This window comes from Spodoptera frugiperda, chromosome 30, assembly GCF_023101765.2.
Source record: "Spodoptera frugiperda isolate SF20-4 chromosome 30, AGI-APGP_CSIRO_Sfru_2.0, whole genome shotgun sequence".
Taxonomy (NCBI): Eukaryota; Metazoa; Arthropoda; class Insecta; order Lepidoptera; family Noctuidae; genus Spodoptera; species Spodoptera frugiperda.
The window spans coordinates 3,678,630-3,703,067 of record NC_064241.1 but is presented as its reverse complement, the minus strand read 5'-3'; the positions used below and the strand labels follow the sequence as shown (position 1 = coordinate 3,703,067).

General features: G+C 34.8%; 1 protein-coding gene across 1 annotated transcript in view; it reads left to right on the top strand.

Annotated features, from left to right (window-relative positions):
• Positions 1-232: 232 nt before the first annotated feature.
• Positions 233-24,438, top strand: part of LOC118269980 (uncharacterized) — a 93,718-nt gene continuing 69,512 nt past the window's right edge. The window contains exons 1-2 of the mRNA XM_035585384.2: positions 233-401; positions 21,676-21,857. Coding sequence (XP_035441277.1) covers positions 21,808-21,857 — 50 coding nt within the window. The 5' untranslated portion in view covers positions 233-401; positions 21,676-21,807. The remainder of the gene's footprint in view (positions 402-21,675; positions 21,858-24,438) is intronic.

The window sequence follows — 24,438 nt, the reverse complement described above, 5'->3', positions numbered from 1 at the left end:
ACTCAGCTGGAATATAACACAGGATACTTCATTCAGGTCCGAATACTTAACAACATTGAAGTAGCCAATTACTACCGCTAACTTTACGCAGTTAGCTTTTTATTTGGCCAAAACTAACGGCTCTAGCAGCTGAGTACTGAGCACGGTTGTGCTTCGCTGTGGCGTATCGATATCGATGTGCCGTTCCACCTGTCACTAGTGCGGGGGTCGGGCGGCAGGTGCGCGCAGACGCGGCGGCGCGCCAGTCTCCCGCGGCACTCGCTCCGACCACACGTCGCGACACACCGCTCAACTATCGACAAACCCGACACGTGCGTGGCGCAACCCTATTCTGTTGTTCTATATAAAAAACTGTGTTGTGTTAACCCTTAACGCCTGGAATACATAGAAAACTCTAACCGGTAAGTTATTCCACACAACTTTCTTTTAAATTCGGCTATCACCTTATTTGGATTATGTTTTGGTTTCAGTGTGATAATTCAGTAATGCGTTACCAATTGGTACAATAACGTGTTTTGAACGTTCGCAACGGTGAAAATCCGCTTTTCGCTTCGCTTTTAAGTATGTCAGTGTGTTAGCATTTTCTTCGGTGCAGAAAAAACATCGAAATGTTCTGCCGTTTCGGCTATAAGTATACTTTCATCCGAATTGTGTTAAAATTCGCGATATCATTTGTTATTGCTATCAATTAAGTGGTCCGACATTCTCTTCTGACTTTCAGAACGTTTTAACATGCAAGTTAATGTTAAAATGTATGTAGCGACGAAGGATTGTTAAGACGTTTGTATTTCGCGGCGGAAAGATGTATTTTGTAAACGATAAAGATAAGGCCGGCGGAGAAACATGGCTGTATAAAAGGCACATACAAAAGACATCAACGCGCCACGCACGCGCTTGCGGCACGGACCCGTGTCAGTAGCGCGGTATACAGTTTTGTATACAAGTTTAGAACATGGGAAATACAATGCGGACTTGTTGTATACATCTTAGCTACCGATCGTAATTATGATTATGTTAATCGCGATAATTTGTTGATCTGGGAATGGGAGAAATGTTTTAATTGTCTTGGCACCGTGAAAAGGCGATTGTGAGGTGTAGATCTTGTACTGCGATACATAAATAAGACTCTGTATTACAAAAGGTAAATAAATCCTTCGTATGTACTAAAGAAAGGAGCCATATATAATCCCACAGTTGACTATTTACTTCGCTATTAAAATATCTCTATATAACTGAAGTTCATCTTTCAGTACACGAACAAGTTTATTCTGAAAGCTCGTGCAATTCCATAATGTTGATTTACACTCCAATAAAAGTTGTCATGTTCAACACAAATGGATTACAGCGATACTACGGTATTTACAATCTGTTATTGAACCGAACATCTATTGCAATTTGCAACTGTAATCTTTAGCCATGTGATGATAGGAGAGTCAAATACAATACAACATATTTTTCATTAGCTTCTGTCAGCGGCTTCGCTCCCATTCCCATGGGGTAATGATAAAAAGTATCCTATCACCCAAGTCAGGTCATACTCTGTCTGTATACCAAGTTTCATCAAAATCCGTTCAGTAGTTTCAGCATGATTGACGAACAAACATCCAAACATACATTTGTCACCATTCTATCTCTTCTTACGTGTGTCAGGATAACTGACAAGTAGACTATACATTTCAGAGAGATCAGACTGCATCAGACGGTCTTAGATGAATTTGAACCTCTTAAATATTTTCTTTTAAACTTTTAAGTTGCAGTTTCATCTTGTCTCCCAATCGTGGAGATTATTGCCAACCCTCTTATATTGAGAAGGGCCATAGGAATATTTATCAGCTTATAGAGCTAAATATCATGTGTCGCACATTCGATTCCCCAACTAAAAAATCCTTGTGTGACCCACAAATAGTGGTTCCGGGTCTGGATGTGATGTGGAACAGAATCTTTGTTGCTAAAAATAACTAGTCAATGCGGATAATATCGAACCCTAGACTTAACACTCTGTTGTTTCGAATCGAGGATATCAACAAAACACCCATAAACCAAAAGTCACAGTTCAATCATCTCCACACGATTCGCGGAAACGAGTAAATCGATGCATAAATCGATTAAAATAATCGATTGAACTGTTAATTGAAATCAATCGGTTGAAAAGTGAAGACTGTGGGTATCGTATCGATGTCTTTAACTTGTCCTGAAGGCTTAGTACGAGTTTGTTTTACGTTGAAAGAAAACGAAACGAGAGCGCGTTCGGTGTTCTGATTGGCTGGTGCGAATGAACCAACCAATCAGAGCGATGAGCGCGCTCTCGTTTTGATCACTTTAAACGTGAAGCAAACTCATACTAAGGGAATAGCTTAGACCGGTTAGGTATCATGGCTGTGGATACTAAAGTATCGTTTTTAATTTCATTACAACCTCCTTGCTAGGTAAACATTGCTTCGTTGACTTCAGTCATTTTGTTGGGGAATTGATGGGCGAATGTTCACGCAGGAATGTGGATTTCGATAGATAGTTAAAACTTAGTATCTGATCGTTGTCTTAAACAGATTCAATGTACAATAATAGAATAAATATTGCGCATATTTTAAATGGAAATATCACACTAATATTATAAATGTGAAAATTGTTTCTTTTTTATTAATTGTCAATCACGCTGAAACTACTGAACGGATTTTGATGATATTTGGTATACAGACAGGGTATGAGCTGACTTGGGTGATAGGATACTTTTTATTCCGCAAGAACGCGGACGAAGCCGCTGGCAGAAGCTAGTATGTAATAGAGAATGAAATTAGCCCATCACCAAACAATGACCAAAATTCTAGACTCAAACCTCCTATTAAAAACTAAGGCAGTCCACATTTACGTTATTATAACTACAACCGTGAGAGTACATCTTCTAATCATAAATTAACCAGTAAAAAAGCTACGGTGCTTTTACAGTAGTATAAATTACACGTGAGTACGAAATTTGAATAATCCCAACGTTATTTGATGGAAAGAAATATTTCTCTTTTCTTAATATTTGTTAGAAAGTTAAAGGTTTTTAAATGTTTTGATTAATAAATTCGATTTCACAAAATGATAATCTGTTTTCGTTTTGTAATGGAATGCGTGTGAAATTCTTTGGTGTCCCTTCATAAGTAGATGTTATGTAAATTGTTGAGTTAATTAAATATAGAAGGGTAATTCTTTTGATCCTGAGGATTAATAATTTATTTATTCAATTACTTGCGTATAGAAGAGCTGATGCTGAGATTAACTTTGAGTGAGTTTTTTCTTCTTTGCCTTAGCACAAGTCACTAGGAAACAGCACAATCTTCAGTCTTTCCATCCCCATAAAACTTAAGTAAAATAACAAATCTATTTACTTATAGAGTCAAAAAGCGCAATAATTCTTTACTCTACCCCAGCGCACATGGAAACTCGTAGAAGGCAGTCAAATTAGAGCAACTCTAATTTCCACCGCGCCCTTCCAAGCCTAATTACTAAAAACTGCTCAGTTTAGCATAAAAACAAGCAAATTAACGTTTTTAAACAAAGATGGCGGTGCACAGATAAGTGATGTACATAATTAAATAATTATAAGTTTAAATAATAACAGGTTGAATGATAAGATGCGTATCTTTTATCTTTTATAATTTTGGAAACCGTTACCTAGTGTAAAGTGTAACGTATCAGAAACTTGCTGTTTAAAATATTGTGGTTCGCTGATTTTATTGTTAAGCCTAGTAAGAACACTTCGTACTTTTTAATTAAGCTAAGGTCATACTGTTTCCAAATAGGTTAATTACAGTTAAAGTAACCGCATAGAGCGTCCTACTACATATATCCGGAGCTGCGGACTATCTAGCGGGTTTAGTAGTTTCAGCGTGATTGACGGAAAAACCTCCAAGCCTTGGGTAAGGCGAGAGGAAGTAGCAAACCCTTAATGTGTAAAAACCACCTCGTTCCTATTCCTTCTTTAAGCCGGAGCCCCGGTAACCTGCTAGGTAGTCTGCAGTTTCAGATAAGAATAACCTAGCTGCTAGGCTATTCTGTAGTCTTTTTGTAACTCAGGTGTAACAAAAACTTCCGAAGCTGCGGATAGCGTACAGGTTACCAGGGCTACGGCTTTACGCTGAAGAAGGAACGGGGTAGTTTCTAGTCAGAAAGAGTCTGACACTCCCTCTCGTCTCACCAAAGGCGGGAGAAGTCATTGGATGATTTTCCCCTCTCAAAAAAAGGCTGTTCTGTAACTGTCAATTTGAACTTTGGAAGTGAGCCCGATTGCATTGACACCCGTCTGAATTGAAAGTTATAGAATCGCCTAGCAGGTGTAACAATAACTACTATTCTGTTACTAACAAACAAACGTACACAGTCTACAAAGTATTGTTAACGTTATTAACACATATGCTTACTTACTCCGTCGCCGTACTCTCACTCTGTTGTAAAGACAGCGCGAGCGTAATTGCCCGGTTCCGTATACATCACTTCACTACATAATATAAAAAACATAACCCTCCTTCTGGCGCAGTCGGGTAAAAATAACGTCGCTTCCTCTGTCCCTATGTCCCTTTGTATGCTTAAATCTTTAAAACTACGTAACCGATTTTGATGCGGTTTTTTAATAGATAGAGTGATTCAAGAGGTAGGTTTATATGTACAATACATGCATAATATATCACCATTGCACTCATGCAAAGCTGGAACATAAAATGAGTTATAGATCGGTACTTGTAATTATATTGTATGTGGTATTCCAATATAGAATTTGCAATTCCTGTGCGTTAGTAAAGATAATCTATTAACACTGAATACTTATTAGTTATGTTGCAGATTTATCTGGTCCAGTTGCAAGATTAATATTCAATATTAGTTTTAAATGTAAATGGGTATATTAATCATATGTTTCTAGTATATTGTATTGTAGTTTTGCATGCGATAGGAATATACTATTTAATTTTTACTTAGGGTGTTGATTTTTTAACAAAACTTGAGTATGTTTAAGACATAATATTCATGTGTAAGACAGTCGTATTGTTTTACATAAACAAAATAATGGAAAACAATACATAATAATCCTCATTGAAAAGCGAATGCCAACATAAAAATTATGAATATACCATATAATAATTGTAGAGACATACGTATACAGTTCTTCTATAAAATTATCATTTTAGCATAGTGACAGTATTGGATTAAATATGCGATAAAAACAATCATTATACTCTCAGTTACAACATAGATGCTATTATTATCCCAATAAACAGAAAATACATAGATATATAAATAAATAACAAGCGAACCACGTTGCACGGGCCCCTAAATATTGCGGTGCGGCCACGAGCTAGCGGAATTCCATAAAATCATGATTAATTTATTAATGTTATACTGCTCATCGCCGCTCTCTCCTCTAAATGGGGCTTACGCTTCGGTGGCCGGCCGTATCCTCGTACGAAACAGTTACTGCAACTCTTTTTTTTTAAATTAATTTTTCTTTGACACTTTCCGTTTGGTGATTATTGTTTCGGTTTGGTGATTATTGTTTGATTTGGTGATTATTGTTTGGAGTTAAGTGTTAACTGGGATCGTTTATGTAGTTGTATGATCTGTTTTCTTTGCTTTGCTTATGACCTTTTCAAATATGTTTTTAATTGGCACGTGATTTTGAAAAAACATTTGTCACATTAGTGTTGTTTGTATGGAGTCTATAATATCAGCTCTTGGGTTATTTTTTATTCATTGAGGTGTTACTTGTTTAACACGAATCATTATTTTGCAGTACAGACAGAGCTGTAAATAAATACCTGTAGATAAATTAAAATGGTTTGGATACAATTTTACCGCCATACTCAGAATCTTTTAATGGTTACTTAATCTAGTCCTTAGTAATTGTTTTCGATACAAAATCGTTACTAAGGAATAGTTTAAGTAATCATCATATTATGTCTCTGACTTCGGCATTTAAAAGAAAGATTAAAAGGCCAATACCTAGGTAATATTGCAAAATTTAACCAAAAAATATATATCCTAGCAACTATTTGACCTGCAAAACACAAACTTGATCTAAATACCTTATACAAAATACCGACTAACAACAGTTCAGTCGAACGAAGTAAAGCACGTACGCCGTACGCACGTTAACATTTCACAACGCCACGCCATTACTCGAGACCCCGCTACCGTTCGCTACACGTCGGTCCGAAACTAGCGGGACACAGGCATAATTAGTTGGCATTATACTAAAACATGACATGTGTTGTATACGTTATGTATCTGTTACAAATACTTACGTTTGTGATAGTGGGAAAGTTGGATTTTTTTTTATTAAAGGATTGATTTTTTGAGGTGTGATTGTTTCAAGGATTGATCACGGAACCAATGGAGAGTTAATAGACTATAAGAGAATATAGTAATTTGAGGTTGTTAGATTTTAGGGAGCTTCGAACTGGTAATTAGCCTAATCAAGATATAGCAAAATTTCGTATCGAAGGCCAAGATAGTATAATCAAAAGGAGTAACTAAGTGAAAATTAAGCAGATGCTGCTGATTGCTGAGATCTTAGTATTGTAATTCGGATATGTCTACTTATGATGTCTACTTATTTATAGACTTATAGACACTCATTATTTACTTTAACAACCGTTCAACTGGAGTGTACACATCTGCCAACATATTTAGCCAAAAAGGATAACATTATTGATGAAAAGAGAGATATTAATTAATATTATTATCGGAAAAGAGCTCTACTAGTACAGCCCTTTGTACAGGGTATATCATAGGCTATGTCTTTACCTATCTACCTAAATCAAGACATATAACATTAAACAATTATTAAATAAACAGATAAAACTATTATAAAGCGTTCCTCTTCATCATCATTACAACAAGATAATGGATCTTGATCATTTTATGCGATTTCGTTCTACAATGTAAGTACAAGTCCGCAGGTGATTGCATTAGCATAGTTTCACCCGTTTCGGTGCTAACTCATGCATGGTAAAGTCATATAAATTATTGTTCGACGGTATTTTCACTTTTGTAATTTGTATTCATAATTAGATAGTCACTTGGTCGAAAATCGATTGCAAGTTTATTGGTTGTAATGTGTTCGTAATTGTGTACTTAAATGTGTTATTGATCTGGTGCAAGAGAAGCTGAACAACTAAAAAGATTTTAGTGGTTGTGCTGTCCGCGGTAATCCAAAAGTTTTTCCAAATCAATTGCAAAAGTTAGTTGAGAGTCTTATGATACTACATTTCATCAATTAATTTCAATATTTCAAAATAAATATTTTAAGAAATTAATGTGGACGAGTACTTCGACGCCTAACGCCTTTATTTTAGTTTTAAGTTAGTTTTTCATTCCTTTTTTTGTTTTTTTGGTATTTTTAAGTTGTAAATAATGTGTAAATAAAAATGATAAATATTTCATTATGACAAAATAAAAAAGATACATTCTTATAATAAATTAATTTATAATTTAAAGATTATCCACTAGATATGACCCATTACATATTTTCTACAATTTGCTGTGAATTTGTCACTTGTATACGTCTGGCATTTGAACCTAATCATAATCGTCACGACAAAAAGATTACCTTTAAAAATTACTCGAAACTAACAAGACAAATCGCTCTAAACACCTTAACATCCAGCAAATCGTTAAAATCCGTAGAATTTGTCGCTTAAAACGTGTCGTACGTCGCAGCGACGTATGATAAGCACAGCCGCAACGCGTACGACAAATGTACCGTAAGATTCTGTAACTTGAGAACGCATAGACGCGACACACAGGTTAAATATGTCACCTGCTTTATGACGTCATAGGATCTGATAAGAGAATTTACTACAAAATCTACACATTATCATTATCTTATCTAAGTATCTGTATATTTGCATAAACCCTTCTTGTTTTGTTTATCGGCGATCTGATCGTGCATGGAGCGTATGTATGGTAATTTTGTATGCGACGAAGGATTTTAATAGTATTTGTCTCTAAAAGACTTGATTATGGAATTCTTCTTTAATGAAAATTGTATTTTAAGTTTATATTTGATAGAGTTTACTTTGCTGTTTTGTAGTGGCACTTTAGCAAAGTATTTGGTACTTGTATCTAATTGATATTAAGCAGGAACGAATATGAACGTGTTATTTTACTTTAGGGTGCTGTGGATGCGTTTGGCTTCCACCAACCATATTTATTGCTACACAAAGCTTAGCGTTGATGGAAATGAACTCAGCTAAGCTCTGTTTTTATATGGAAAGATACGAGCTATGGATGTGAGCAATGGATGGCTTCCTACTATCGATACATCGCATATTCGAGTTGCGCATCTTCCTCGTACAAGTACATAGCTTAGTATCGGTGCAAACAGTCACATAGTTTCACAGCTTAGCTGTTACATCTTAGTAACATAGCTACATAGCACATCTCTGGTGGAAAAGCACCCATATTCCTGTAATTAACTCTCCTTCTTAAGCAGTCCAATAAAAAACGAAGTTTTGAGTAATATATAAACGTCACTACTCACAATGGTAATGAGTTAGACAAGAAAAAGAAAAATCTTCGCGAACATTTTCAATTGTTTTTCCGTGTGAACGTGTTAATAAGGTCTCTTTTGCGACTAATGACGATAAATTGCATTTCCCATTCTGTACTGTTGAAGAAGAAATTGCTATTTTATTAATCATTTTGCGTGTTATGTCAGTCGGGTTATGTCAGACGTATAAAAAGTATGTTAGATAGTTTATCAATTGATATTTTACAACTCTATATTATATACGGTTGTATGTTTACTCATTACTGTTAAGTGATTTATTTTTAATTGTGTTATTGATACGCGTGTAAGTACTGTAACATGTATAGATAATTTGCAATGGTACTACAGAAAACTCGGCAATGAGGTTTTTTAAGAGTCTATGTAGATTCCAAATACTTTTTTTTAAATGCGTTGCCCACACTAGGTTTTTTTCCTGTGAAGTGGGTGCGTTAACAAACTCATAAGTTCTCATATACATAGGGATCACACACAGTGCTCCGTGCGGGTGTCGAACCCACTACACGTTACGCGGCAGCCGATTACCCAGACGCATCAACCGTACACTCAGTACTAAAGGCACACAACTTATTTTTATTGCACTTTTAAAAGTAACTTTTTAAACTTGATTCATACTTAGAAATCCTTAAACATAATCTTTGCGTATTTACTAATAAGTACCTACAAAAGTTTTTACACAACTCTAGAATAAAATCCCGCGTCATGTCTAATCGTTCTAAAGCCGCCGGTCCAACAGACCAAGACATTTGAAATTAAAAAACTAACGGCTCTGTGATCTTATAAACAATTGTTCCGATTCTCTACGACCATTAATGCAACATTGCTCTCATTATCAAACGTAGTCTTTATGATTACTGCTCGGTTGTAGCCACTTCTAACTTCGAGTTTTTGTTACAAAACAATTTGTGTTCGTTCAAAATGTTTTCTTGTTACAAAGTTGTTACTTTTCATACTTTTTTAATTTTCTTTTGTTTGTATTGTTTATTGGGTTATTCTAGCCAGAGTTATTATGTTGAATTGATATAATATCAACGATTTTTTTTTCCTAGATGAAATTAATAACCATTTCTTGCAGTTCTTTCTATCTATGTATTTCTTTCTCTCATCTCTTTTTATCATCAAAGTGCCGATTTATGCATGATATTTACTTTTGCATTTTAAAACATAATACTTACCACCGTACTCAGAGTCATTTATATGTTTACTTAAACTGGTCCTTAGCAATTGTTTTCGGACCAAAATCGTTACTAAGTTAAAGTTTAAGTAATCATTAAATGTTCGGTAGTTAGACTGACTCATTACAATACAACTGGCTGTTCTTAAAAAGAACAAAAAGATGTGATGTCACCTTATGTATTCAGTTCAGTTCTTATAAATTCACAATTCATGCGAAGGATATAATTCGGGACACATGTATTATGTATTTGTATTGTGCAGACTAACTGTAAAGCAATACTTTAAATTCGAATGTTCTCGAATGATCGATTTGTTGGGCAATAAACGGTTTGCTACTGTCTTTTGTGGTCGATCGTGACTTCGTTTGTGGGACTTCGAATCTAGTAGAGAGATCTATATGTGACTTCTAACAATTGAAAGTCCCTTTAATTTAGTATGGGAGGTTCGACTGTGAGAATTTGTTTGGAGAAAGTTGTTGAGATTTCTGAGTAAGTACCTATATAAAATTTATTAGAGGTCCTTTGTCGTGGAACTTGGGAGTAACACTGATAACAGTTATCTATCTAAGTAATAAATTTATGTTTAACAAAATGCTTGCATATAACAATAATTTTGTGTCTATCATTTACTAAGCTAGCTCACTTAGCTCCTGAAGCTACAGACTACCTAGCGGGTTTACCGGCTCAAAGATCAGGAGTAGGAACGGGGTGGTTTCTAGTCAGTAAGAGTCTGACACTCCGTCTCGCCCCGCACAAGGCTAGAGAAGCCATTGGATGATTTTCTCCCTTGAAAAAGGTCGCTTAGCTAGATGTGTGACGAAAGGCTGCTTCCATATAACAGCGTGGCTAACATCTGAAACTGCTGTAGAAAAAAGAAGATTTCTCGTCCTTCTAAAAAAATTAAGACAATCCCAAAGTTCATAACGATCACTAAGATTAAGATTTTCTCATGATTCCAATTCGACATAAGAATAATGGTTTCCAAATAAGAGTAGGTTCATTCCCTAATAATTTGGGAGTCACGTTTTCCACTACTCCGAATCCATCATTGCCCGTCCGTTTAAATGTTCCTAGCATGTGAATGCTTCATTAAGTTCAAAGAGAATCATTAATTATTTTTATTTTTCTTATATCTTCATTACTGTTCGCTAGTCGCTTTGTTATTTTTCTTAGTAACTAGATGTTGTTCTTTGTGGTTTGAAGCTCATATTGTTTTAGAGTTCATATTGTTGTAATGTATAAGGACGTGTTAGGTTGAGAGCGGTGAGTGTAGCGGATTAGTGCTGAGGTATCTTTTAAATCTATCTTCCTCGATTCTTTTAGAAGAACTAAATTCTTTTTATACTTAGATGCAGTAGTATAATTCCTTCTCCATATGACTAGAGGCACATTTTGTCAGCAGTAGGTTATGTATACGTAATGTATGCTTCTAAAAAATTTAATATTACAGTTTTTATGTATGTAAACTATTCAAGAATGCACCGATGGTTATTACGTTTTAGAAAGAAATTATTCATACTTAATTTCGTTTGTGAATACCTGACCAAACACTACATAAATATGAGTCAGACACATAGCACACACCTTTAACAACAAATCAAATTGTCATTCCACTTGATATAAATTAAATTTATAAATTAAATTAAATGTCACATTGTCGCTTCCGCTCCCGCTGTTAATGTGACCGTGCCTTAATTCGTTTGCTTGAGGCACATCTAAAATTAAGAAATTAATCAAAATTAACAAAGCAAGGAATAATAAATTGAAAATCATTAGTATTTTAATTGAAACTTTGTCTTGTTGATGACTTGTGTTATTAATCATTAGTTGGTAATATAGTGTTTTGTGCTTATGTACCTACTACTGCAATATGAGAAAACTAATCTTTGTTCTTAATTAAAAATATGTCACCGTTCTGTGTTTTAGGTTTTATTTATTGGATGCATTTACATGTAGGTATATGGCTGTAGGCAAACATTGAAACAGAGATTGACTTAAGACTCTATACAAGTTTATGTATATTTAGTAATAATTGTTACTCACCTATTACATAGGACTTATAACACAAATGGTGAAAAGTGAGTGTACATTTTATAGCAGTATTACGTGCCGTAATGTGCACCTCTGTCTACCCGTTCGGGGATAAAAGGCGTGACATTTCTTTTTGCTACTAATAGTTGCTATAGACCCTCATTCAATCTTGAATGTCTACCTAATATTGAAAAATTCTGCAAAAGAGGAGTGAGAGAGTAAGTGAAAAAACAAAACAAAAGTTTTTTTTTTTTTTTTATTTATTATTTACACAAAATACACAATAATACAATAAATAACAAATAGCAACCAAAAAACCACTAAGGTTAAGTTACCTTATGCCGTTTTGTTGACAATTTATTAATCTTGTTTGTCACAGTAATTATCTGGTAGCCAATATAATAACTGCGACGAATTCTTTAGATGTCATTTCTATATGCTTCACGGTTTGTCAGTTAGTTATAGCTTGTTACATCATTAATCATTTATACCTATTACTAGATTCTGACTGCGGTTACACCCGCGGTCTCGTGGGATAAAAAGTGTCCTATGTGTTATTCCAGATCATAATCTACAACTGTTTCAAATTTCATCCCTCTCCCTTCAGCCATTTTAAAGTGTTCTAGTAACAAACATACACATAAACTAACAAACATTTGCATTAATTTTTACATATGTCAAATATTTTTTATTTTATATTCATCTTAAGGACTATGCAACTACTTGATAGTCGTCTATTCTATAAAATATCGAGGTTCGAACTTGAAAGATTTGATTTGATTAAGGTATTTATTTGGGGTGGGTTTAAATGTCTTTTAGCTAATTGAAGTATTAGGCTACTACTTATAACCGTAGTTTTCGTAGCATTTACGTACGTAGCGGCATAGTGTATCTTTACGTAGTATAGCTAATAATCTTCTGTTATTTTCAACTTCTTAACCATTTCTTTTAACGCCAATAATAATAACAGTTCACCTATCTTATTACAAATCATTACATCCTAAATAGACAGGTTCAATGTCATGCTAGTGACTACCATTAATAGCCCAAGGTGTTCACCGATGACCACTATAACTAGACCCCTTGATCTCTTTAACTAATACAAGAAGTAATTTAATTTGCCCAGTTACAGGGGTCATTAAAACCGGTTATGTTTGATGATTGTACCTCGCAGCTCTACTCTCTATTAATCTTGTTTTTGAAGATTGATCTTTATGTCTATGGTGGGAAGGTTTATGTTGTGAAGTTAACGCCTACGCCCAGGTGTGTGATGGGAGAAAAAAACAATGAAATATGATGATTAAATATTTTTTTTTCTAACTTTTATGAACGAAATTTTACTATAATGTGTAATGTGAATTAGGGTTTTGAGTGTGTGGGTGTTGGGAATATGAGTTATACTTTACACATACTTACATGTCTATAAATAAGTACGATAGATGTTATGGAGTAGTTTTCCATGTAGAACTTGTTAATTAAGTTCAGAAGTTATACATGTCCAATTTAATTATGGGTAGACACCTACGTTTGGATGTGTTACACCTTTTATTGTATTCTAGAAACAGCACATAAGGCCATTTTTGGTCACCTATGTTCCTCGTGCCAAAATAACAGATTCTGCTTTAGGTTATCTACAAAAAATGTCTAGGTAAAGTCTATTATAGAGATCCAAATTTGTTCCTTCCTTTTTTCCCCAAAATCTAGATAATCTTTTTCTCGGCCTTTTTATATAAACAATAAGGCTCTAATGTTATTCCCATTAAAAAGATCACCTATGAATGAATCAACAAATCGATCCTAATCACACACACAGCTGGCAGTGTGGTCTTCAAAAACACACATAAAGAAGATTCCAATCTATTCACTAACGTCATAAGTCATAATTAACGTATCTTTCCCAATCTCCTATCCAATAAATATCACAATTTCCGTTCCCTTAGGATATGTGGTACAATCTGTTCATCTGCCCTAAGGCGGGTTACAAACTATTGTTGAACATGTAAGCTTGGCCCCGATTGATTCGTGAATATCCGCGCTCTGTAATTATCGTGTGTAGTAATTTTAATCAATGAGTCATTTGGATGAAAGAGGATGGTATGTTGACTATGAGTTTGTAGTACCTATTAGAAACAGATTGGTTGAGGTTTTAAAACAATGTTTGGTTAGTTCTGGGGGTTTAGTGAGTAGTAGACATATTCGTAGCAGTGCGACAATCGCCGCGTCGTATGTTGCGGAATGCTATTCATGAATATGAGCCTCTAGCATGGCTTCAAACTAGTCGAGTTCCTCTTCAAACAGTTACGGAAGTAAGCGGATGTAATATTAATTATCTCACGAAAGTTATAATAAAATTATAGTAGACATATTACAGGAAAATATTGAGGTATTGCTTTAAAAATTTTGAGTTTTAGTTCGTCAGGCTTAGAGTTTGAATTGTGGCCAGGGATCGTCAGATAGTAGCTTGCCTTCTATTGGACCTAAAGACGCTACAAGCGTAAATTGGGATGGTTAGTTTTATGAGTACAACTTTTTTCATTCCAAAATTAAACTTACATATTTTAGAACCAAACATATTTACCAAGCTAAGAAGAATTGATCATCTTTCAGTAACTCTATGAAATGGGAGCTCAAGTAACACTGGATAATCAGCTAGTACTTCAAAGATTAAGTGAGTGAGACGCTGCAGAAGGCAAAAAATAACTAGGCTAGGTATCTTTTTTGCATCTTCATACGTTTTCGGTTACGAGGTGAATATAACTTGGAGTATGTGGCATTGACACTTGAGACGGAATTTGGTTATTTGGTTACTGGCATTATTGAGTTAGTTGCTATGCAGTTGGCAGGTTATTTTGTAAACTCATCTTTGTAAATGTGTATGGAGTGTGAATCGTATAATACTTTGTGATAAATCATATTACACTTTCTTAATCTGGCTAAATAATTTTGATAACAAATATAACACAGTAGGAGAAGTAATACATTTTATTTAGAATAAGATAGCAGCGAAGATAACAATCTGAGAAGTATGCATTTATGCATTTGAGGTAGTAAAGAGAAATGTACAAGATATGTTAGATGAAAGCATCTAAGAAACCAGAACAGATTGAATGATAATTAAGGATTAACCCAGCTACCTTCAATATTTATTTCAGGGCCCCCTAATTTCTCAGTCAAGTACATCTCCAACAGCATTTATCTAGTTTAAATCGTTCACAGAAACGCAATCAAACGAAATAGAACAAGAGTCTTATCGCTCCAAATACGACACAATAACTATTTGTTCTACAAATCACCTGTACCTTACTGCTTTTGTACAACACAATAGCAATTGCAACAGTGTTTAACAGGTAATGGATATCGCACAAAGCTTGATACACGAAGATCGTGATACAAAATGGTTATTGATACCGTTCTTAATAGAATTTTATTATTATAATTCGTATCTTTGAAAGCGATTCGTGATTTACGAATTAGGTGTAATTGCATAGTTGATGAGTAACTCTGATTGATCTATGTGGTTTTTGTAATTTAGAAAGAGGCGGTTAAAGAGATTATTGGTATTATCTGTTTACTGATTTGGTGGCCTTGCGGTTAAAAAGTGAGTGGGGTTTGGCATTCTTTAGTGCTAATTTTCTTTAGTAGTTTGACCCTTGTATGATTTGATGTTCATAATTTCCAACCTTTCGTATCCCGTATATAAGACAACAATACAAAATACATTGTGTGCGATCGGAGCATAATATCTGGTCTAGTCTATTAAAAAATGTTAATGTAGGAAGTAATTTTAATAATGTTTTGTTGAAGAATATAGGCATTTTTGGACAATACAGGGACCAAATGTAAAATAGATTAGTTTTGTGTGTATAGCACTTTTAAATACAGGTGCAACTTAAAGATATGTTTTTAAAACGAAACGTGTAAATCTTTCACTTTATATCTTGCTTGACGTTTTAACTAAACCAACATGCATTGATCATAGACTGTCTATTCTCTGCCGACCATCCGTCAATAGATGCTTGAACATTATGTTAGAAATTCATATTACTTTGTATTCGTATGACATTATGAAATGTGTGTTTTAGTGTGCTTTTCCACCAGAGATGTGCTATGCTACGTTGCTGCGAATGCGTTTGGCTTCCACCAATCATATTCATTGGTACACATAGCTAAGCACTGGTACAAACGGAAATCCGTTTGCTAAGCTATGTTTTTTATATGGATCTCTGATGATGAAAGATGCGTACTAAAAAGTGCATACTCAAGCTGCGCATCTTTCTCACATAGCTACATACCTTAATATCAGTGGAAATTAACACATAATTTCACAGCTTAGCTATTACATATTCGTAGCATAGCTACATAGCACATCTCTGTTGGAAAAGCAGCCTTATTATAACTTACCTAATGTTTGCTTTATTTATGTTACCTTGTTTTGTCCAAAGTGATGTATCGTTTCCGATTGTCATTTACTTTATGCAGTTCGTGTCAGAATCTAGTTTGAATACTCGTCTCGTGTTTGGTTTGGTTTGTATTTGTTAATGTTTCTCTTTAAAATATTTATTTGACATATTTTTAGATTTACGAGTGTCTCGTTTTGTATGTGATTTACGTTTTTCTTGGCATCTTCTAACTATAACATGTTAAACTTAACGCGTATTTTGTAGGCAGATTTATGTCATAGGCATTATTTACCTCGCGCCTCAAAGAGCCCATAAAGTGGTTCCCAAATACGTACGATGCGATAAAAACAATTGCTATCAATAATTGTTTTCATTGACGAAGCGACAGAAACAGTGAAAAAGATAGATTCTTTCATAACAAACAGAACCGCAGTTTTTTGTGTACCTACTATAAAAATAAATCATAATCAACAATTTAAATTTACTATTGTAATCTTCAAACACAACACTACCTCCCACTAAAGCCGTTGCAGATACTTTTAGAACACCTTATATAAGTAAATACACTGAGTCTCAAGCTGCGTCTAGAAATCGCACACAAACCGCGCATAACAATCAGTCCAGTCTTATGTTCTGAAGTAGACTTCAATATCATTTTACGACAACATTACTTGTCCTCTGTAACCACATCATTTCTGACAATGACTAGCCGCCATTTAATGATGTAGCTACACTAGAAAGCTGTTTGTTTAGCTTCACATCAAACTGTACATTACCAGTATAATCTGACCTTTGAGTGTGTAGAAAGAACGTGTAAAGAGAGACCATGCAAAACTGGTTTTGTATAGCTCAATGATGTAGCTGTTTGTACTATGTGGGGGAGGTTCATACAATATGGAACTGTAATGTAATGTGGTTTGTTTATTTATTGCCATTGAGGTTTTTGATAATGGAATGTAATGAATAATTTTGCTATTGATTTTATAGTAATTAAGGATTAGTAGTGACAAACGATTCGCTTTTAAATATCATGGCAAAAGATGAAAGTGTTCGTTTAAGTTTGACGGCACATATTATTACATAGTTTGTCTACCAAAATGACGCTGTTGATTTATTTATTTATTTAGAAGAAAAATCATGCATTATTTCCCAACTTAAGCTAATACATTATACAGTTAAGTTTTTGACTGCCAATAGAAAACTGTTGAAGGCAAATACTCCGCTAACGTCGGTCACCGGTGACCACCACGGCGTTCAATGTGTTAAAGTGATATATTACTTATGGTATATTCGAGGAAATATAACAGCAATTTGTGTATGTTAAACTGTATGGCATCCGTAGGCTGCAACTGAAAATCAGCTTTATGCTGAGCTGAGGCCCTTTTGGCACAATATGATTTTTTTAGTTATTTTCGTTTTTATAAATATGTGTTCTCCTAAGTTTGTAAGAGCCAATAAACGCTATTTTTAATTCAACAATATAATTATGTATTAAGAAGTAATAAAATATTGTATTCTTAGAAATTTAAACATGAGGATAAATGTTAAACGCTAGTTTCCTGAAGACTGTTAATAGCAGAGATTCAATTCAATTCAGCCTCATCGCTCATAAAAGTAATCTTATTCAATTAATATGTATAGAAAACCGAGCTTATCTTTGTTAACAGCCATTGAAAACGTAATAATCCAATAAAATATCAACATTTTACGAGATTTATGAAATAAATAAATTATACGGGAAATCAAGCGCAAATCATAAATTAGCAAGAAGTCTATTAACAGTAGTTGTACGGAGAAATTCTAGTAACACGATAAAAATAGAGAATTTTCGTCTTTATTAGCTTGGGTTTAGGTGTCGTTTTTGTGTGTTGGTTTGGTAAGAATGTGTGTGGAACGTATGAATATATTTCACGGTAAGATATTGGGACTGGGGTTTCGTATACCGTTGATTACTGTACGCTCAAGTCTTAGTGGTCGTTATGCCAGTTAATATAATAAAAATATTTTCTAGTGTACGCTCGTTTTCTCTAATGGAGTCGGTCGGCGGAAAATTTTCATGTACCTATCACCTTCAGCGAGGCAGACAGTTTAATGGATTATGGCTCACTTTAGTAGGTAATGCACATAGGGGTGTCACGGAAATAAATTTACTGGCACACTGCTCGTGTGTCATATTTTACCGCTTTTTAGTTTTATGAAAACGACCTTATAAAACTGATATTATGAAATAGTGTTATCAGTTTTGGATTTGATATAATAAAAATATTATTACAAATATCTATAATAGTACATTTTTATTCATTTATTGTATAGGTAAAATTAAAGTTTTAATCGTCTATACTAAATAGCTGTTGCGCCTTTAGGTACGTAAGACGATTTGCCATAATTTAGACATTTGGCATTCAACGTTATCAACAGTTCAGTTTAATAATACAGCGCTGCTGCCCGGTCTACGATACCCACATGAAGAATAGTCATGGTAGCGAATGTACATCGCCATCATCACACGACAATCTGCTGATCACCTCAGTATAAAAGTCGTGTTATCCCGTATGTAAGTCACAGCATGCCGTGTCGTCACGTGTATCCCGTTATCGTCCACAACTCCACACGGCTCGGTCGCGTTCTTTCACACAACGGCCGACTGATGACAACACCATTTTTCGAATATCCGATATGTATTCGATTCGATATCGATATGTCTTATGTCTGTTATCGATTGTAGTTATGTTATGTTTGTTATCAGAATCGATTTTGAGTAATCGATTGTTTATATTTATGGCTGTTTATAGTGTTTTACTAGTGACTCTACGTGGGTGTCGCTTGATGATAGGATAAAATGTAAAATTCATTATCTATTTGATAATAATCTAATGTTAATAACTTTCTATAGATGAAGCATGAACATGAATTGATAAAATCAAATGTGTAGTTTAATAGCTTGCGCTGTGTGAGTGAGGTACTCGGAGGATCAATTACCTCCCTTCCCAATCTTTTTAAACCCCAATCCGCCAACAGTCCTTAAAATCCTAACCCCTAAAGGCCGACAATGCATTTGTGACACTTCTAGTGTTTCGGATGTTTATGGGCGGCGGCGATTACCATAAAGTGAACCGTCTGCACGTTTCCCGGCCTATATAAACAAATCCCACTTTAGTAAATATTAAATAACATTCACTACCAAAATCTCAAAACACAACGTCCAACGAAACCAAATCCCCTAGAATTTACGTCAGAAATGGCAAACTAACCGCAAGATAGTTCTAACCGTACCTACCATGATTTATTAAACAGTAGATACAGCTTCAGTAATTAGCTGTAACAAATGACAGCCATTACGTAAAGATGGACGACGAAGATCAACAAGCAAGACGTTGTAAACTGATAGATGGTCAGCTATATACTACAGTGGCGCCAACTAGTGGATGAAAAAGTAATTAATGGCAATTTTGCTTGAAGATTTGTGGTCTATTGTTTGTTTTGTGAGTGTCTTTTTGTATGTAGTGTAGAATATAATGTAGGTACTTTTTGATACAGAATTTTAAGCTTAGTTTACGGAGAGGATAAAGTTATAGTTTTAGAATAAAGATTGTGTGGAGATTGAAATTATTGTCCCCAATTGCATAATGCATGGGCCTTGTAAAAGTAGTTATTTATTATACTACAGGTATGTCTATACATTTCTTCTGTAGTAGCGTTAAAATATGATTTGTGTTATACATTAACAGAAAATAAATAAAAACCATACCTTATACTGAATTAGCTACCGAAACTTTATACAAAGTTTAAAGTCTACATAAACATTCGAACTACCTCGTTACGTTTTGTTATGTGCAAGTGACATTCAACTTTACATCACTTCAACAATAGAGTTTATTTTACATTAATATTATCTCACGCTAACCGCGCTTACACATGATCAGATATCATCTATTTTCAAACAAAAACCGCCTTTATTTACCAAAAAATAAATGACAAATTCATCCTACATTGCCAAAAACTCTTATAGATAGGAATCATGAACATTTTAATAGCGGTACCATCTAGAGCCGTGTAATACAATAGTTATCGATTCTACTTTCTAATTCTCAAGAAATCGATATAAGGTAAACAAAGATATATTGATATATTTTATCGATTGACCGAATTCGTGAGAGTATCTCGTTTTGTTGAAAGTTTATCGATTATAGAACTCGAGATAAAAGTATCGATTTGTTTACAGTGGCATTTATTGGATTTTAGATTAAACGTAGTAGTGTAATATGCTAAAACTGTAATCTACTTGTTTTTACAATTCTCAAAACATAATAGCAGCCACTCATTATTAATCAAACTGTCGCATATTTTTACTGTAGGTGGCATGTAAGTGTGGGAGAGCCATGCTTCGGTACGAATGGGCCGGCTCGACCGGAGTGATACCACGACCTCACAGAAAACCGACGTGAAACAACGCTTGCTTTGGGTTTCGTTGGGTATGTGAGGTTACCGGAGGCCCAATTACTGCCCTTCCCAATCTTCCCTTGCCCCGGTTCCGCAACAACCCTTAAATTCCTAACCTCTAAAAGGCCGGCAACCCACTTGTAACGCCTCTGGTGACCATGGGCGGCGGCGCTTGCTTACCATCAGGTAATCTATCTGCTCGATTACCGTCTTATACCATAAAAAACATTATGTAGGTATGTCCCTATATATTTTTTTAATTTTATCAGGACTGAAATTCTTCTTAAAACTTTAAGAATACAAAAATTACCCCAACCATATTTGAAAGGCGATAAAAAGTTCACATCGTTTTTCTCACATATTTGGGCGATGGGTACAAGAAGCAGGCATACTTCTGTAGGTTACTACGGCCAATTTTCCCATCAAAAGCTTCCAGAATATTCGAATGGGTCTCTCGAAGGAATGCTGTAAAGATGACGAGCTCATTACCGGGGAATGTACGAACATTAGCACCAAACATGTTAATATGTTGTAAGAGGCTAACAATGGGCCATTCAAACATTTTTGTACAATGGAAGGTGGAACGGCTGGAAACGAGGTACTACCATTGGGCAGGGTGTTCAGTACAACTGTTTGTAGTTGTACTTAGTAAATAAATAACGGTAGTCGCTTTTGAGACATTACAGGTATTGTTATGAAAAACTGAAATATTACAAACTAAATCTTTTGCCCGCGACTTCGTCCGCGTGGAAGAATGACAGTATATGCAGTACTCAGTGTGGTGTCCAGAATATTGTAGTATAATTATACTGAGTTTCATCGCAATTGAACCAGTAGTTTTTACGTAATGCGTGTACAGATAGACAGACAAACATAAATATGTTTAAAACATTTTTGTATCGTTATCTTATATATCAAAAGACTCACCTCCTATTATATGGGACTTATAACACAAATAGTGAAAAGTGGGTGTATATTATACAGTGGCATTACGTGCCGTAATGTGTACATTTGTCCAACCATTCTGGGATAAAAGGCGTACTACTTTTATAAGTACTAATTTTCCTACCATTTTTTGTTCCAGGTACAACAGCAGTTCGGATCGTGTGCAGTGTAACATAGGTAGATAGATTATGTGCAGTGACGTTGTACACTTCGACTCGAGGGACAGAAGGTGACAATTGTGTTGTGCATACATGTCAGTGCGTTGTGAATTATGATCGTTTGGCGAACGAAGAACACTAGTCGTCGGAAATACGGAGTCTGGTAAGTGGTTATTAAGTGTATGAAGTTGTTTGGAGTTAATAACTTAATGTTATGGTTGTATTAACGTAAAGAGGTTGGTGGAGATTTCTTGCCTATATGAGTAGTAATGATTGAAACGTATTATGTCTATGCATTTATTTTGAATATTGTTACTTTTAAAATTACTAATATTATAAGGGCTGTAGTCATTAGCAAATTTTGGTTAGGTTTATGAAAGTTAGATATTTGCGTCGACCCTAAAGTTTTAAATTTTTTGATTAGGTACAAAATTGTTTAATGAAAAACGAGTCCAAAATAAGTGGCGAATAGTTCGGGGTCTCATTCCTCCCTCTCTTAGAATATTTTTAATACGCTTTTTATGAACTCCTCCCATCAAATGCAAGGGAAATCGTGTACTATATGTAGACTTGTATAGTGATGCTCATATCATAAGCGTCGCGTACAAGTCATACAACGGATACAGCCTCCCCGTAATTACAACAATAATTACTGCTGTTGAAGTGTGCCGTTCGGTTCCCAGTAAGTGTAGAATAGGAACTCTCCATCCTTTCTCACGGACATTACTTGTAACAACACCATTTGTCGGCGAAAGCTTCTTATTTGTTTATGTAATGTGCTTTACTATAATTTGCATGTCATTTTAATTAATGAATTGAAATTATGTTATCACGAAATATTGTTACAGAAGAAATCGGGTATACTTTTTTTTTATGAAACACGCTGGTAATCGAGCAGACGTATTACCTGATGGTAAGCAATCGCCGCTGCCCATGGACACTCGAAACACCAGAGGCGTTAGAAGTGCATTGCCGGCTTTTTGGGATTTAGAAAATTAAGGGTTGTTGTTGTTGTTGGGGAATCGGGGATGGGGAAGATTGGGAAGGGGGGAATTGGGCCTCCGGTAACCTCACTCACACAACGAAACACAACGCAAGCGTTGTTTCAAGTCGGTTTGATATACCTAAATCTAGTTTGTAAAAGTTATATAAATTCTTCTTTATATTTAGGTAATCAAACGAATGGAGTTTCTTGCTCGTTCTTCTCCATTCGAAGCTACACTGTGAAACGAGCACCTAGCTTCACTGACGAACAGACAGATTTATTTTTTTACAAAAAAAAGTAGTGTCTCAGTAGCTGCAACCTTTGAGTGAATAATATCCACGAATGTGTTAATTTGAAAATAGAGAATGGGCATGTTATCATCCCAATCCAATTTACAACATTTTTTTATTCTCCATTCATATATTTAAAACGAGACAACTCATATCTATTTCATTTCCAACACTTACATGATTTAGTTCTCGTCTAAATGTTGTTTTCAATTGCAAAATGATTGGTAATGGTATAACTCAATTAAATATAGACCCTCTGGCTAGTGCAGATTGGTTTATTTACGAGGTATTTTACCTCTATAAAGCCGGGTGTTCACGTGTGGTACAGGAGTGATGTAAATTGTTAGAAATTTTATGATGTAGTCTAGGGTTTAAAATAATTGATTGTTATTTACTTATTTGTGGTTATTTTTAATCTCATATTAGAGACTTTTGTTTAGACAAGTACCTAGTTTATGTATTTCTTCAGTTAATTGTTTTATATTAACTTCCATCTATAACTATTAGGTAAAATAATGAACATCGACTAGAATTTACTTCATACTTACAAGAGAAATAGCTACAAACACTATCAAAAACATAGTTTTACATAAATTATGTCCTTATAAGTAGGTAACCATTGTGCCCCCAACTTTACAGTACCACCGCAGGGCGTAGTTAGCAATCTTGTGTGATACGATATCACGCACCGTATCCAACTGCGGGAGGCCCATCGGTGTAATCCGTGCGTATTATATTGCAGTATTAGCACCAATATTGGATCCAATTATTGGTCCAGTTATATGTTGGATCCAAGTTTGATGATATCTTCGGTCTCTTTTGGTAAATTGTTGTTTTCATTGATTCCATATTGTAGTACTAGTACCAATATTGGATCCATTTATTGGTCCAGTTATATGTTGGATCCAAGCTTGATGATATCTTCGGTCTTTTTTGGTAAATTGTTGTTTTCATTGATTCCATATTGCAGTATTAGTACCAATATTGGATCCAATTATTGGTCCAGTTATATGTTGGATCCAAGTTTGATGGCATCTTCGGTCATTTTTGGTCAATTGTTGTTTTCATTGATTCCATATTGCAGTACTAGTACCGATATTGGGTCCAATTATTGGTCCAGTTATATGTTGGATCCAAGCTTGATGATATCTTCGGCCTTTTTTGGTAAATTGTTGTCCTTATTGATTCCATATTGCAGCACTAGTACCAATATTGAATTCATTTATTGGTCCAGTTTTATGTTGGATCCAAGTTTGATGCCATCTTCGATTATTTTTATCAATTGCTGTCTTCATTGAGTCCAAGTTTGGTTTCATCAATAGCTTTGAAGTTTTTGGTCGAATGGTAATGTTATACATTGAAGTCAAGACATCCATGTCTTGTGCTTTCAGTATTTTGGATTCCAAACAAATAAAATCAAGCACACATCCAATATGGTACTTCAATACTTTAATCTGACATATCGATGT